Source organism: Crocuta crocuta, unplaced genomic scaffold (assembly GCF_008692635.1).
Source record: "Crocuta crocuta isolate KB4526 unplaced genomic scaffold, BGI_CrCroc_1.0 scaffold337, whole genome shotgun sequence".
In the NCBI taxonomy this organism is placed as follows: Eukaryota; Metazoa; Chordata; class Mammalia; order Carnivora; family Hyaenidae; genus Crocuta; species Crocuta crocuta.
Window position 1 is genome coordinate 3,456,736 of NW_027528873.1, and position 17,350 is coordinate 3,474,085.

The following is a 17,350-nucleotide window of genomic DNA, read 5'->3' on the forward strand; positions in this document are numbered from 1 at the left end:
GCGTCTGGGTGGCTCAGTCAGTTAAGTATCCTTCTCTTGATTTTTGCTCAGGTCACCATCTCGAGGTTCGAGGTTCATAAGCTCAAGCCTCCTGATGGGTTCTGTGCTGACAGTGCAGCCCAACAGTGCTCTGTCAGTGTGTGCTCTCTCTCTCTCTCTCAAAATAAATAAATAAAGTTTAAAAAAAGAAAATAAAAAGAACTACTATAAAAAGAAAGAGATGGTCCCCAAATGTTAATGAAACAGTTTTGGGGGAGTGTGGCTGGGTGCCAATTTTTATTTCTACTTTTCTGGGGTTTTTTCCCCCCAAAATGTCTCCCATCTAATGGGCAGCAATTACTTCACCAAGTGGACAGATCTTGCTGGATTCAAATCCAAGTTCCTTCTCAATTAACTGGATAATCTTGGGTAAGTTACTTAGTTATTCTACATTTCTGGCTTTTCATGAAAAATTGGGGTGATAATATTGCTTGCCACAGGAGAATTGTGAGAATTTAATAAGAGAATGCTGTAAAGTGCTTAGATCAGAGCATGGGTATTAGTAAGCGCTCAAGAAATATCAGCTGCCATTTTTTTTTTTAGCTTTTTTATTTTTTCAAGTAATCTCTATGCCCAACGTGGGGCTTGAATTTACCACCCAGAGGCCAAGAGTCATATACACAGGGAGCCTGGTTCCTCAGTCAGAAGAGCATGTGATTCTTCACCTTGCAGTTATGAGTTGGGAGGCCCCATGTTGGGTGCAGAGATTAGTAAAAAAAAATAAATTTTACCAAAAATAAAATAAAGTTAATGTTTTTAATATCTTCTAAAAAAAAGTTACATACTCTACTCAGCCAGCCAGCGTCCTCCTGCCATTTCCATTATTAAGAATACAAGACAATAAAATAATACTAAGTTTTACAGATAGTATTTATACAGCACTGCTGTAGATGTTTTACATATTTTAATGTATTTAGTCCTCACAACTTCTTTGTAAGGTAGGACACTCTTCTGTCCATTTTACAGAGGAGTATTAACTGTGATATTTGCCAGTGACGTGCGGTCTGCACATTTCGTAGGAATGTAGGAACACATAAAGAGCATAGAGAGCTGAGGCAATCAAGGAAGACGTCATGAAGAAAGTGGCCATGGAAGGAAAGATGGGCCCTGGATAATCCCACATGACTGGGAAAGGTGAGGGCCCTGCAGGTAGAATGGAAATTTCCCAACAAAGCTGTGGAAAATATTATTTGTACCACGTGGGTGATGAGTACAGATTTTGCATTATTTTTCGTACCTTTGTGCACCTTAGAAATAATTAGTAATTAACAAAAATGAAAAATATTTAATTGCTGTGTTCTAGAGAAAGAACACATTTTCTTTCTCTAAGTCTTTGAGATGTACATGTTAGTGATAATTTTCTTTATTCTTTCTAAAATAAACCTTGGTTCTATTCTATTTGCCTGTTAAGCTACTACGCCTTGGAGTTTATTTTTTCCTAGGGATCTCTCTTACTCCTTGTTACAACTGCATATTCCACAGTAGGAATGTTTCATAATTTATTTCTCCCTTCCCTACAGATCCTAATTTCCTGTTACAAGCATTATTTGTAAACACTGTACCCCTGTAAAAGCCTTTCCTATGCACTGAGGTAGATACCAGGAAGAGAAAATGCCATAAATCCAACTCTCAAAAAGCGAATCAAACAAGGGGTGAATGGAAAATTTCTGTACTTCCCTCCCGATTGTGCTGTAAACCTAAAACTGCTATTTAAGAAAGAAATAGTCTTTAAAAAAAAAACAAACAAGTCAGAGACGGACACGGGGGCGAACCGGGAATCTAGGCAGTTTTTCGCGTGGTCGGGGCCGGAGTGGGGGTCCCATCAGCCCGCCTCCTGACGGGCCCAGGCGGCATCTGGTGGAGCCTCCGAGCCCCTGGATTACGTGCAAAAGCACGGTGACCTACTACCCTCGGTACACGCTCTCTGCCCCACCTCGAGGCCCTTNTGAAACCGGTGTGCCGGCCAGATGACGTCACGCGGCGCAGACCAATGGGAGCTTCTGTTTATGTCAGGGGGTCATCAGAATATCTGAGCCTCGGCGCGCAGCCTCGCCCCGCCGCCGCCGCCGCCGCGCCGCTCTCCGGCTCTGGTGGAGAGCGCCCAGCTGGAGCGGGAGGCGGTGCGGCTGTAGCGCCGCGGGGAGGGCCGCGCCGGTTGCCTTGTGCAGCCGCGTCTCCGCTAGCGGCCCCGTGCCGTCCCTGGGGCACTGTGCAGTGTTAGCCCGGGACTAAAGCTGCCGGCCTTCGCGGGTGGCTGGATCCGCGTCCCGCCTCAGCGCCCGGAGGACATGCGGGAGAGAGAATGAGCCAGAGGGACACGCTTGTGCATCTGTTTGCCGGGGGGTACGGTCCACTCTGGGAGTGCGGGCTGGGGCTGAGGGTGTTGGTCTGAAGGCCGTGGCCTGACACGCGGGCGAGAGGGGTGAGGGGGCTCCAGCCAGCGGGGCCAAGAGGGTGAGGCCCGGGCGGGGAGGGGTGAGGGCCTTGAGCCACGGTTGCTGAGGGGGCCGAGGCCGGGAGGGTTGGGGGTTGAAGGGGGGGCGGGGCTCGGNAAACGTTCCTAGGCCTGGGGGGGTACTGGGCGGAGGTGCGGAGGCCGAGGACAAAATGGGCGCCGGGGCCGCCTCCTCCCTCCCCCCGGTGCCGCGCGTGCTGCGAGGCCTCCTCACGTCGCTCACGCCGCACCTCGGACCTCGGGGAGCCGATTTCCCGGCCCGCTCGGCCGGGGTGGGCCCTTCGGGGGGCTTCCGGCACCCGCGGGGCGGCTTTGGTGTTCGCTTGCCCGCTGGAACTGTAGCTTTATCGCTCTCGGAAAATTTTCAGGTTTCGAGATGCGGTGCGAAGCGGCAGTGCCTTTGGGTCAGATTCTTTTCGTGAAAACCAACCCTCTTGCACGCCCGGTGCATTTCGTCGGCTTAAAGGAGAAAGTCGGGGGTAGGGAGAGGTCAGATGCTTTGGCCATAGTTACTGTGTATGAGATTAGGGCTAAGCCTAAAGTCTCAGTTCCCTGATCGCCACCCTAAAGCCTGTAGATATTTTGTTGAGCCAGTTTACTCTCTTTTTTAGGTTTATTCCTTCCAAATTACTTGGGAGCATCCTAGAATTTTTAAGTTTAAGAGTTTCTTATCCGTAGGATCATGTTAATAAAAAAAATGGCTTTGATGAATTCTGCTGAGGCTCTTTTCTGTCTACATGACTATATAAAGTCTCATCCTTTTAAAGCGTACAGTTTGCTTTAAAATCGACCACTTTAAGACTTTATTGCCAATGATGGTAATACTTTCCTTTGGTATGGGAAACATGGACCAGTCACTGTTCTCGCATAAAAAAATTTTTTTCTTTTAATCCATGAGGGCAAGTTTAGGTGATGTACTCTCCACCTTTCTGATAGATAATTTTACCAATGATCCATATTTCTAATATGTTAAACAATAATCTTGGCAAATGAAATCATTTTTCTTTTAAAAAGACATTAGCTATGTAGGTGTTCTTGTAAAGGTGTCTTGTTATGCAAATAATTGGGCTTCCTTTTGTAATTCTATCGCAAGGTAATATCTGAAAGTTAGGAGACCGGGCATCACTTCTGGCTGCTATTTTGAATGAAAAATGGACAAGACCTTTTGTTTTAATTGCTTCATTTGTAAAGTGAGGAAGGTATACTATATGATCTCTAAGGCCCTTCCTAGGTCCTATCATTTCTATTACTCTGCATTCAAGATTCATATATCAAGTTTTGTTAAAAGTGGGGCACGCTAACTTGAAGTGTTAGCTTGATTGCATTGACTTCCCAGTTTGAATTAAGGTCATCAGTCACTTTTTTGTCATTAATACGTGTAAAGGCTCTCCTTGTTAGATTTTTCCTTAACGGCAGGAATGGAGAGTGTTTGCAGCATCTAAAAACCAATAAGATTTAGGAGCCTCCCCTCCCCCAAAGAACCCGCATTTACAGGTTACTTGGAGAATTAGGAGGTGCTGGAATGTAGGGCCTGATACAACAACATAGGTGATCAGCCTTGTAAATTCCCTTTCTTTGCATCTCTTGATTTTACATTTATATGTGGTTGCATACTTTGTTGCAGTAAAACCTGGTTTATCTTCCTCCCCCCCCCCCATCACTTTGAGAAACAGCAGAACTAGGAAGGATGGTCGAGATTATTTGGCTCAGCCACTTAAAAATGTGGAAAAATACTGAGGTGTATTGATTTTCCCAAGGTCAGATAGTTTTCCATTCATGTAAAATGAGAGAAAAATAATCTCTAACAGATCCTTCCGTCTCTATATTATATAAAGTCAATTTTGAGGAATATCCTGGAAGTTGTATGCTAAGCATTGTGGAAGTGCACACTGGGTTGTGTTGGTCACATTGTTCTCATTTGGATTGGAGATGTTGAATTTTTTTTTGAATATTAAAGTTGCTTACTTAGGCATTGTTTTCAGGACATTCTTCATAGAAAACTAGAAACTAAATAATCTTTCACAATGGCATTTAACCTTAGGCAAAAATTGTCTGAGTATGGGACATTTGGATCATTTCCTGATAATTATAATTATATTCAAGTAAGAGTTTATCAGGATTTCAGAGAGATTTCTAATAGTCTAGTAGCTGTGTTATTAAATCAGAAACATTTGCAACAGACCAATGCTGGACCTTGGGTCTGAGTGACATACTCCTATATGTAACTTATGCTTTCTTTAGGGCACTCTTTGGTCTCAACTGTATTTGCCAGAGTTCATATTCAGAGTTTATAAGGTCATTGGTTACATCAGTGAAGTTATAGAAGCAACTCGTGGCAATCTACGAAAAGGATGTAGATAAGATTTATTTAAGCTGTACTTAAAAAATTTTTTTAATGTTTATTTTTGAGAGAGACAGACAGACATGAGTGGGGGAGGGTCAGAGACAGAGGAAGACATAGAATCTGAAGCAGTCTCCAATATCTGAGCCAGACGTGGTTCTCAAACTCACCAACCGTGAGATCATGACCTGAGCCCAAGTTGGATGCTTAACTGACTGCCCAAGCCCCCTAAGCTGTACTTTCAATAACACTGTATGTATGTGAAGATATAAGCAGTATGAAATTTATTTTTAAATTCTTTAATAGAACTATATATTGTCTGTTATAGTATCAGCACCAGAGGCAGTTTTCTTTTTTCTTTGAGAGATTGTCTCCAAAAGGAGGAATAAACCTTGGAAACTGTCATTTCTAGATTTTTTGATGTTGTAGAATAATGAACCTGTATGCTCTTCCAACTATCAAACTTGGCTATTCTTTCCTTGCTGATCAATGCAGTTAAAGCAAATGAGCAAGCGACTTTGAATTGTAACTTTTTCCTTTAACAGAAAAGCATCCAGTCTAGTAGTTTATTATTAGTAGTAGCAAATTACGTTGGTGATACCTTGCAAGTGATCTTAAGTCATTGGTCACATCACTGGATCAGAGGGACTCAGGACCAGTTGGAAGGCAAAAAGAAAGTGAAAGCCTGCTTTAAGGCACTTGGATTGGGGATAGTAAGGGGAAGTGTGAGAGGCAGTTTGGAATGTAGAACCAGAGAGACCTGAAGATGTCAGAAAGCCTCTGTATGACTTATCAACCCTTCCAACTGATGATTGTTAGCCATCAGTACCAAGGAGCTTCTTCACATGGTTTTTTTTTTTTTAAATAGTGTATATTTAAGGTGTATACAACATGATGATTTGATGTAAATATGCATAGTGAAATGATTATAACATAACATCTGATGTAGTTAACATTTTTTTTGTATGTGAGAGCATCTGAAATCTACTCTTTGCAAATTTCCAGTATTCAATACAGTAATATTAGTTTTAATCATTATGTTGTACATTAGAACTTTAGACTTCTTCATCCTACGTAACTATAGTTGTGTACTGTTTAACTAGTACCTTCCCATTTCTCACAGCGTCTTGCCTCTGTTAACCACCCTTCCATGGTTTTTGACTTCTATGTTGTTTGACTTTTTTAGATTTTACATATAAATGAGATCATGCAGTGTTTTTCTTTCTGTGCCTAGCTGATTTCGCCTAGTATGTCTTCCACATTCATCCATGTTGTTGGAGCTAGATGGCAGGATCTTATGCATTGCCTTCTTGATCTTGGATTTTTCCAGCCTTGCTATGTTATACATTTCTAGTTTGCAAACTTTTTCTTTACTTAATTTTTAAATGCTTATTTTGAGAGAAAGTGTATGTGTGTGAGCAGGTGAGGGATAGAGAGAAGAGAGAATCCCAAACAGACTTTGCACTGTCAGCACAGAGCCCGATGCGGGGGTGCAGGGCTCGAACTCAGGAACTGTAATCAGGACCTGAGCCAGAATCAAGAGTTGGATGCTTACTGACTGAGATACCCTGGTAACCCTATCTTGCTAAATTTTTTAAACATTATATTGGTTGTACAAATTAATGTTCATGAGGAGTTTGCTCACTATAAATAGTGAGCAAACTATTTAAATCAGTATTCATTGCTAAGAAACTTTCTTTGTGGGAGGCTAGAATAAAACAATTTTAAATGTTATGATTTTTATATAGAATATTTTTAAAATATTTTTTAATTTTTTTAGTCGTTTTTTAAACTGTTTTATAACTTGGTTGGCTTAATAAAATAATTGTGCTGTCCAAATCTTACAGATTAATAAATGAGAAAATAGTATATATTTAATATATCTTAGTTGTACTCACATCCATTTATTTATGAAGGTGAGTATGCATCATTCCTACTCTCCAGCTGTTAAGTTAGCATGCTGCTTTAATCTTGCACTAAATTGACCAGTGTGTAAAAAAATACATGTACCCCCAAGCTACTTAAGGTATGTAATAGTACCAATACAGAAGAACAAAATTCTTCTTATATCCTTCCTGGTTAAATCGCATGTAATTTAGTATAGACAGCATGCTTCAAATTGTATAGCAACCCATTAGTGGATTATTAAATCAATTTGGTTTATAACCAACATTTTAAAAATAATAAGATAAATATTCTGCAAAATTTTTGTGCCTGGGGATATGCTGCACCTTGATGTAAAATATTCCTTGTGGATTGAAGTCAAAGATTTGAAAGGAAAAGAGCTGGACTAAGAATCAGGAGATTTGGTTTGTTCTTTAATTGACTATGAATGTGAAGCAACTAATTTTCCCTTGCAGGATTTTTGTTTCCTCATCTGAAGAATAAGGAAGTTGGGCCAAATACATGGTCTCTTAACTCTTAAATCCGGAGTTATCAAACGCTACAGTGTCCACTTACTCAATCAACATGAGTGCTTGCTGTGTCACAGGCATTATCAGAGATGTTGGGGTTATAGTAGTGTATGTAAATTGCTGATATCCTGATGCTAACATTGTAGCATCAGGGAACACAGAAGATAAAGTAAAGTAAATAAAATATTTAGAGTATTTAGTATGTTAAGTGATAGAATGCATTGGCTGTAGAAAAGAGTATTGCAGGGGAGGTGGATAGAGTGAGTGTAGAGCTTTTTTTTTTTTTTTTAAGTGTTTATTTTTGAGAGATGGACAGAGAGTACAAGCAGAGAAGGAGCAGAGAGAGGTACAGAGAATCCCAAGCAGGTTCTGTACCGACCTCAAGAGAGCCCAGTACAGGGCTCGAACTCCTGAACCGAGCCATGAGATCATGACCTGAGCTGAAGTTGGATGCTCAACCGACTGAGACACCCAGTGTGAGGGATTTTTTCTATGGTGATCAGAGAGGTCATCACTGAGAAATGACAAGTAAGCAAAGGTAAGAGGTGAGGTAGTAACCCATTCTCATATTTGAGGCAAGAATATGAAGACGAAACAGCTAGAATGGATATCCTAAGACAGGAGCATGGTTCATGTATTAAACTCTAATTAGACTTAGACCAGAGGCCAGTTGCTTAGCCAGGATGGACATGATGAGAAGTGGTCAAGATTCCAGATTTATTTTAGGGTACTCAGTCCAAGACGCTTGCACACCATATACTCATTTGTCCAGTGAGTGGGTCCCAGAAACCTCAGCCACGTGCTGTAAAAAAAAAAAACGAAAACCCTGCTGTTCAAAAAAACAAATACTGTTGGAGTTTTGACTAAAATTACTTCAAAAATATATGCATATTTTTAAGCTGCCTTAATATTTTTATTAATCAGCATTCCCAATTTCTCCCCCCACCCCATACACACATTTCCTTCCTAGTGGGAACTTAGTATATGTCTTAGCTATGTGGAATTTTCTTCATACTTTCTGTTCTGATAGATGAGGATTTAGTTAAACCATTCCCTAATTCCTGTATCTTTCCATCCTCTCATTATATAGTTAGTTACATCACAATTTTTTGGGTAAATCAGTGATGAGTGCTTACTTTATTGTGACAGTATAAATATTATTGACAGTAGGGCTCAGTTGTTGACCTTTTCTTTCTTGAATAACTTTATTTTTCCTCCCTTGGAGTTAATAATTGGTGCACATTTAAAAATGCTTATTGGGGCACCTGGGTGGGGTTAAATGCCTGATTTTGACTTAGGTCATGATCTCATGGTTTGTGGGTTTGAGCCCTGCATTGGGCTCTGTGCTGACAGCTCAGAACCTGGAGCCTGCTTCGCATTCTGTGTCTCCCTCTCTCTGCCCCACCCCCGCTTGCATTCTGACTCTCTTTCTCAAAAATGAATAAATGTTAATTTTTTTTAAATAAAAGTGCTTAGTAATGTGAGTACTTGAATATTTAGTTTCATATCTTCAAATATATTCATCTGTCAGTCTTTTTCCTGAAGTTCTTCATTCCTCTGAACTTTTCTGTTACCCGAATCCTTTCTGGACTGGTTATTTTCTAATCCTGACATTTCTTGGGATTCCTTTCTCCCTCTCCTGTGTTATTCATTCTATTCCTAAATTCAATCCCCCTGCTCCCATTTTATTGAGATATCATTTGACATATAACATTGTATTAGTCTTAGGTATAATCCCTCCTTTTTAGATTAATCCCTTAACTCACAGAACACATTCTTTAGTAGCTGTATAAGAAAAGGTACAAGGTAGGAAATTTCTTAAATATTTCTTTGTATGCAAGTGTATTCTTTCTGCTTGACAGTTAGGTTTGGTACAGAATTTTAGAATAAGTAATCTGCAGTTGGGAATTCTGATGCTATTTTTTTTAATGTATGTGACCTTTTATTCTTTGTGGAAGTTGATGAGATCTTTGTTTTTGCACCTTATTTTTTTGTTCTTTTTAAGTTTATTTATTTGTTTTATTTTGAGAGACATAGAGAGCAAGTGAGGAAGGGGCAGAGAGAGAGACAGAATCCCAAGCAGTGTCCAAGCTGTCAGCACAGAGCCCAACGCAGGGCTCGAACTCATTAATTGTGAGATTTTGACCTGAACTGAAGTTAGACGCTTAACTTAACTGAGCTACCCAGGCGCCCTTTTGTTCCAATATTTTAAAAGATATAGTAGTGCAACTTGGTGTAGGGTTTTCTAGTATCTATTGATTCTACCTGTGAAACCTGACCTCAGAGATTCTTTTACACTTTTTTTTAAGTTTATTATTTATTTTGAGAGAGAGAGAGTGAGAGAGAGACAGAGACTGTCAGCAGGGAAGGGGCAGTGAGAGAGGGAAAGAGAGAATCTCTAACAGGATCCACACTGTCATCTCAAGCTGAACCTGGGACTCTCGTCCATGAACCTTGAGATCATGACTTGAGCCAAAACTAAGAGTTGGACTCTTAACTGACTGAGTCACTCAGCCACCCTGACCTCAGAGATTCCTAAATTCATGTTCTTTGGAGATTTAAGCTTCTACCCGGGAGCATAGTTTTACTCATTGTGTGTGGGGGTGGGGGTGGGGAGGGGTAGGTCCCACCCAGTATCCCACCTTCACTATATAGCCTATCAGCCAGCCCTTCTATTTCCAGTTCTTTGCTTTACTCCATCTTGACTACTTCATGCCCTTAATCTTTAGGTGTTTCAGATTCTGCAGGGCAAAACCGTTGCTTTCCTTTAGTGTTTCCGCCTGCAAGCCTTTTTTTCTCTTTGTTAAGTCAGTTACCCCTTCCTTTTTGCTTCATTGCTTGAAATCTTACATTTTGTTCATTTCCTTTTTTTTATTTTTACAAATAGTTTATTGTCAAATTAGTTTTCCACATAACACCCAGTGCTCATCCCCACAAGTGCCCTCNTTAATGGTTCTCTGTCCGTGTGGTATGTTTCTTTACACAGTTGAGATATTTGACATGGACTAGAAATAGTCTGTAGTTAATCCCTGTTTTCTTAAAGTAGAGATTTTAAATATTTATTGACTCCAGTACTTTTTTTCTCTGCATCAATTTTAATGATTTCAACTTGCATAATAATTTTAAATGACTTTAAGATAAAAGCAGCATGAGAGATACTGGAGTGTCACCCCTGTGCTTGCATACTTACTGCATTTTGTACCATAAAACTGCTTCAGAACAGCCTGAGTGCTTGTTTGAACACCTACTTACATCACCCCCCACCTGTGTACAATTTAGATCCTCATTACTTGTTGAATTATGTTTTTAGGAATCATAATATATATATCTTGTCTGTGGTATGGCCTTAAAGTAGTTGTAATAGTTATAGTATATTAGGTATTGCTATTGGTAATAGATGATGATAACTTCAGAAGGTAATAATTTTTAAGTATTTTCTGTGTGCTATGTCATAAAATACTGTACATGGGTTATATCATGTATCATCTTTACAAGAAGACTGTTTTCCCCCAGTAGGTTGTTTTCTTTGTATAATAGGTTTATTTTCTTGGAACTGGGAGTAGGGCAGGAATCGTGGCCTACGTGCTACCTTGGCTTTTTGTTTTTATTTATTTATTTTAATTTTTTAATATTCTATTTCTAAGTCATCTTTACACTCAATGTGGGGCTTGAACCCATAGCCTCAAGATCAAGAGTAGCACGCTCCACCGACTGAGCCAGCTAGGTGCACCTATATTTATTTATTTTAATTATAGAAGTAATTCATGTTCATTGGGAAACCCAACAATACATTTTTTTAATATTTTACAGAATATAAAACCAAAACAAATAGGCATGGTTATTAAAATTTTGGGCCTATTTGGTTTTTATGTTCAATAAATACACAAAGTAAATATACTAAGTAGTTAAAAAAGCCAGGTAACTTCACATTAAAAACAGCTATAATTTGCTGTAAGTAAACCACTATTGTAGTGTGAATACAATGTGTTTTTACCACATAGGCTGTCTTCAGTTCTGCAACATATACTACAGCCTGTACTGTGATAATTCACATTTCTTGCCACTTAGCCCTCAACAGTGAACAGAACCAAACTTGTGGCTTCTGTTTAAGATTTTGCTTCTGGTCTTTTATATAAAGTTGACCTTTGACCAACATGGATATGAACTGCATAGGGTCCACTTACAAGCAGATTTTTGGGGGGATGAATACAGTACAGTACTGCAAATGTATTTTTCTTATGATTTTCTTAATAACATTTTCTTTAGTTTTATTGTAAGAATACAGTATATAACACATATACAAAATATGTATTAACCAACTTTATGCTATTTAGGCTTCCAGTCAACAGTAGGTTATTTAGTAGTTAAGTTTTTGGGGAGTCAAAAGTTATGTGTGGATATTTGACTGCATGGGGTGGGGGGAATTGATGCCCCTAACCCACATGGTATTTTAAGAGTCAACTGTAATGAGGTTTTAAGCCTATTTCTAGCTTTTTAAAAATAATATCTGTTCCTTGTTTATTGAGAATAGTCTTCCTTGAGCTAGTTAATTTTGTTTCAGATCTCTTACAGCCCTATTATTTATCTAGTTGATATGTTGATTTCTGACAATATAATTATGGTTTTGATCTTTTCTTTTTTGGAGTTTAATTTTTTTAATTTCCTATTTAAAGCTATAAGTGGAATTTTTAGGAAACATTAAGTTCATTGTGATTAAGATTTTAACATAATGTAATTATATTCAATTTCAGGTAGTTCATATAACTATTAACATTTTTCATATAATAGTTCATTAACATTTTTTTACTAGTTTTCACATACTCAGTTTTTTCATCCGATTTACCAAGGTACATATAATACAACTCACCCTTTGTTAATTGTATAATTCAGTGAGTTTTAGCAATTATATAAGGTACTGTAACTACTACTATAATCAAGCTATAGAACATTTCTTTTATCCAAAGAGTTCTTCTGTGCCCTTTGCAGTCAGTTCCTCCCCACTCTACTACCTCTTGGTAATCACTAATCTATTTCTGTTCTTCTAGTTTTGCCTTTTTCAAAAAGTTATAAAAAAGAAATGTCATAAAATAAAAGCCTTTTTGTCCCTGACTTTTTAAAGTTAGCATAATGCTTTTGAGGTTGATCCAGGTCGGTGCTTTTTATTGCAGGATAGTAATAATTCATTATACTGATATACCATAACTTGTTTATCCTTCATGAGTTGATAGACATTTTGGTTGTTTCCAGTTTGGGGCTATTAAGAGTACAGGTGCTGTGGGACACCTGGATGGCTCAGTCAGGTAACCATCTGACTCTTGATTTCCGCTCAGGTCATGATCTCATGGTTCCGAGATTGAGCCCTATATCTGGCTGCAGCACACTGACAGCACAGGGCTGACTCCTAGTAATTTAGCCATTAATAGACCTACATCTATTAATGTAGATCTACATTACATGTAGATCTGTTGTATGTCAGTTGTATTTCATTGTGATTTTAATTTACATTTCCCTAATAAATGATTTTGAAAAACCTTTGTGTGTTTATTTGCATTCATCTAGTGAAGTGTCTGTTCCAGGCCTTTTTGAGTTGTGTTTATCATTGAGTTCTATTTCTGAATATAAGCACTTTATCAGATATGTGTTTTGCGAGTATTTTCTCTCAGACTGTGGCTTGTCTTTCCATTTTTTTAATGTTTATTTTTCAGAGAGAGCAAGAGCAAGTGGGGATGGGCAAAGAGAGAGAAGGAAACAGAATCCCAAGCAGGCTCTGCCCTGCCAGCACAGAGCCCAACTCAGAGCTCAAACTCAAACCCATGAACTCACAAACCGTGAGACATGACTTGAGTCAAAATCAAGAGTCAGATGTTTAACTGACGGAGCCAACCAGGCATCCCTTGGCTGTTCATTTTCTTAACAATTTCTTTCAAAGTGTGGAAGTTTTTAATTTTGGTCAAGTCCAGTTTATCAATTTTTTTCTTTTATGATTCATGCTTTTTTTGGTTGTTATCTAAGAAATATACCTAGCCCAAAGTGAAAAAGATTTTTCTCCAAATGTTTTCTTCTAGAAGCTTTACAGTTCCATGTTTTACATCTAGGTCTATGATTCATTCCGAGTTAATATTTTAAATATAGTACGAGGTAAGAGTCAAGTTTTATTTTACATATGGATGTTCTCTTTTTAAGTTGTACTTTTCACTTTATCTCATAAATTTTTTTTTTTAATTTTTAAATGTTTTATTTATTTCTGAGAGAGCGAGAGAGGGAGAGAGAGAGAGAGAGCGTGAGCAGGGGAGGGTCAGAGAGAGAGATACAGAACTGGAAGTAGGCTCCAGGCTCCGAGCTAGCTGTCAGCACAGAGCCTGACGCGGGGCTTGAACCCACGAACCATGAGATCATGACCTGAGCCGAAGTCGGATGATTAACCAACTGAGCCACCCAGGTGCCCCTGGTTTTATTTTCTTGATGGCATGTACTGTTACATCAATATAAAATACCTTATTTGAGAATTTGTCCTAAATTTTGTTTGGAGTGATATTGTGGCCATGCCTCCTTTTTTTTAATTATGTGTTTTTTATGTGTGTTATAGCTATCTATCTATATACATATATATGTATAAATTTTTTTTTTTTTTAATTCCAGCGGTAGAATTGTTTAGTGTATTTCTCTGGTGGGCTTCTTTTCTTTTTCTTCCTTTAATGGCCATCTTGGAGGCCCAGGTTACCTCTGATTTGGCCTGCTTTGACTGGGAAGAGCACTCCTCAGTGATTTTCCTGTGGTTAGAAAGCAGTTCTATTAATGCTTTAATTATGTCCTCTTCCATTTAAAACGAATAATTATTCAGCCTATCTCTTAAGTTGCTTTAAAAAGTTTAAATGATGTCATTTGTTAAGAGCATTATTTTATTGGTTATCCAGTTTTTTTATTTAAATGGGATTCTTCTAGCTAAGCCTGCCTATGTCATTTTTTTGTAGGTAAAACACTTCTGAGTATTTGAATACTTAAAATAGGAAATGTATGATTAACCATGAGTGGTTCATTTTTATTGCTCTGAAGACCATTTCTTGAGTTTTGAAAGATAGGATAGGAATTTGAGAGAGAGGATATAGCTCAAACAGTGGTCTAGGCTTCAAGAAAGCCACAGGTAATATCTGGGCAAGGAGCACCAAAGAAACACTTAGAACAGTATTTCAAACTATGTGACTGATAGTAAATTTTAGTAACAATACCCACCATTGGGAGTCTTCTTTAGTTATTCTTGCTAGGTAAAACCTAAGCTCAGTTCTTTTTCTTTTTCTTTTTTTTTTTTTTTTTAAGTTTATTTTTGAGAGAGAGCATGCACATGCTTGTGAGTAAGAGAAGGGCAAAGAGAGGGAGAAAGAAAATTGCAAGCAGGCTACATTCTGTCATTGCAGAGTCCCATGTGGGGACTCAGTCCATGAGAGGCTTGAACTTATAAACCATAAGATCATTGACCTGAGCCAAAATCAGAAGTTGAACACTTAACTCACTGAGCCTCAGACACACCTGGCTCTGTTCTTTTTAGCTACTAAGGGTGTTTGTATGCAGACAAATAAACATTAAAATTGTTTAGTCTTCTAAAATAAAAAAAAAATCTTACATTTTTGTGCCTTGGTGAAGCCCCCAGTTGCTCACTTATTTTACAGTCTAAATGTGTATACTAAGTAGACTTGTTCATTTTTTCCTAGATGTGGTGGTACAGTAGGCGCTATTCTGACATGTCCACTGGAAGTTGTAAAAACACGGCTGCAGTCATCTTCTGTGACACTTTATATCTCTGAAGTTCAGTTAAACACCATGGCTGGAGCCAGTGTCAACCGAGTAGTGTCTCCTGGACCTCTCCATTGCCTAAAGTGAGAGCACAGTATTCGTGAATTTGTTTTTGTTTTGTTTTGTTTTGTTTTTTTAGTCTGTTTACCTTAGTGATGCCTGTGTGTTTTGTTCATTTATATTCTGCCACGTTTAAAAAGGTTTTTTACAAACTTAATAATAGTTTTTACTCCATTATATTCATCAGAAACGATTATCCCTAATGGAGAAGAGTAGTAGTTGGATAATATAAAATGTAAGATTATTTCCAAATCATGTGTATTTGTAATATTTTTCTACGTTTAGCCAATGGATTTATTTTCTAACAGTATAATAAAGGTATTCTGTTTAGATTATTTATTTATCTTTGAAATGTGATATTGTTAAATGCTAACTCTTTTTGTGTGTGCTTTTAATTTTCAAGTACTGATGTACTGGCACAAGTAAGTACATCCAATTAGTGGCAGTTTGTGGTTTTAATATAACTGAAACATAACTGGGATTTAAAGCAGAGATCTACTGATTTTAAAAGACATTTCAGTGTTTGCTTGACATCTCTTGGTGGTTTGAAAAAGATTTGTTTTTATATTTTACCATACTTCATTATGTTGCAAATTGGATTTCAAATTTCAAAACTACTGAAATTAGGTTTTACATGTTCAAACTTAGGTATGTAACTTGTATTTGCCTTATCAGGTCACTCGGGACATGATCTGTTTGAACTTAGTTCAATAGTGTTTATTTTGTGGTAGTAAATAAACTCATACTGTGTGTTTACCATAGTTACCAAAAGATTTCATCAGTCTTTTATTTTTTTAAACTAAGCGTAGAGGTAGAGTAAAATTGTTACCAATTAATGAATGCTATAAATATCTGATGAATAAGAGTATAATCAATCCTGATTAGTAATAATATTTTGATTAAAAATACAATATTTTATCTATTAATAGGTTATTTAAATATTATTTTCCCTTGATTACCATTAATTATCTCTCATTAAACTTCTTCCTTTGACCTTTGTGACAATACTATATTTTTTATTCTGTTTTTCAATGATTTGCTTTCTCTGATTTTCCTCAGCAGTAGGAGGACCCTCTCTGCTTAGTTTTAATTTCTCAGTTTTTCAGGTCCTCTTATTATTTTTTTTTTTTTTAATATTTTTTATTTATTTCTAGGAGAGAGAGAGAGACAGCATGATCAGGGGAGGGTCAGAGAGAGAGGAGTCACAGACTGAAACAGGCTCCAGGCTCTGAGCTGGCAGTCAGCACAGAGCCCGACGCGGGGCTCGAACCCACGAACCGCGAGATCATGACCTAAGCGAAAGTCGGACGCTTAACCGACTAAGCCACCCAGGCGCCCCTCAGGTCCTCTTATAAGAGCTAATTTAACATGTTTCACCTATCTTCAGTATTAAGGTGACTTCCAAGTCTGCATTCTTTGCCTTAACGTCTCTTTACTCTCATTCTAATTGTTTCCCTATTCGGGCTCTGTCCCAGTCAGTCTGATTCATGGCATGTTTTTTAAATTTTTCTTAACATCTTTATTTGAGGTAGAATTCACATACCATAAAATTCACCAATGCAAAGTATACGATTTGTTGTTTTTAATATATTGACATAATTGTGCAACTATTATCACTTTCTAAATTTTGAAACATTTTCAGCAGCAGCAGCAAAAGAAAGCCTTATCTGTTAGCAGTCACTTCTCATTTTTCCCCGTTTCTCTCCCCCATCCTCCATTCCTAAGCACCTCCTGTCTACTTTCTGTCACTATAGATTTGCTTTTTCTGGACATTTTATGTAAATGGGATTATATACAATTCTTTTATGACTGGTTTTTCATTTGGCATAATATTTTCAAGGTTCATCAATGTTGTAACAAGTATCTTTATTGCCAAGTGTTCCATTTTATGGGTATATGCCACATTTTCTTTATCTCCTCATTAGTTGATAGACATTAGGAGTATTATGAATAGAGCTATTATAGAGATATGCATTTTCATTTTGGGGGGATATACTAGGAGTGGAATTGCTGAGTCGTATGATGACTTTATGTTTCACATTTTGAGGAACTGTCACACTGTTATTCAGAGTGGCTGTATCATTTTACATTCCCACCACCAGTGAATGAGATTTTCAGTTTCTGCACAACCTTACCAACCTTTGTTTTACTATGTCTGTCTTTTTTATTAAAACCATCCTAGTGAGTGACGTGTTTCATGGTTTCTTAACCAGCAACTTTAGGGAACCCCTGCTGAGCTCCCTTAGTTTCCTT

At 38.0% G+C, this 17,350-nt stretch overlaps 1 protein-coding gene across 1 annotated transcript in view; it reads left to right on the plus strand.

The window, feature by feature from the left end:
* Nucleotides 1–2,104: 2,104 nt before the first annotated feature.
* SLC25A36 (solute carrier family 25 member 36) overlaps nucleotides 2,105–17,350 on the plus strand; it is a 37,009-nt gene continuing 21,763 nt past the window's right edge. Inside the window, exons 1-2 of the mRNA XM_077756694.1 lie at nucleotides 2,105–2,382; nucleotides 14,956–15,120. Coding sequence (XP_077612820.1) covers nucleotides 2,342–2,382; nucleotides 14,956–15,120 — 206 coding nt within the window. The 5' untranslated portion in view covers nucleotides 2,105–2,341. The remainder of the gene's footprint in view (nucleotides 2,383–14,955; nucleotides 15,121–17,350) is intronic.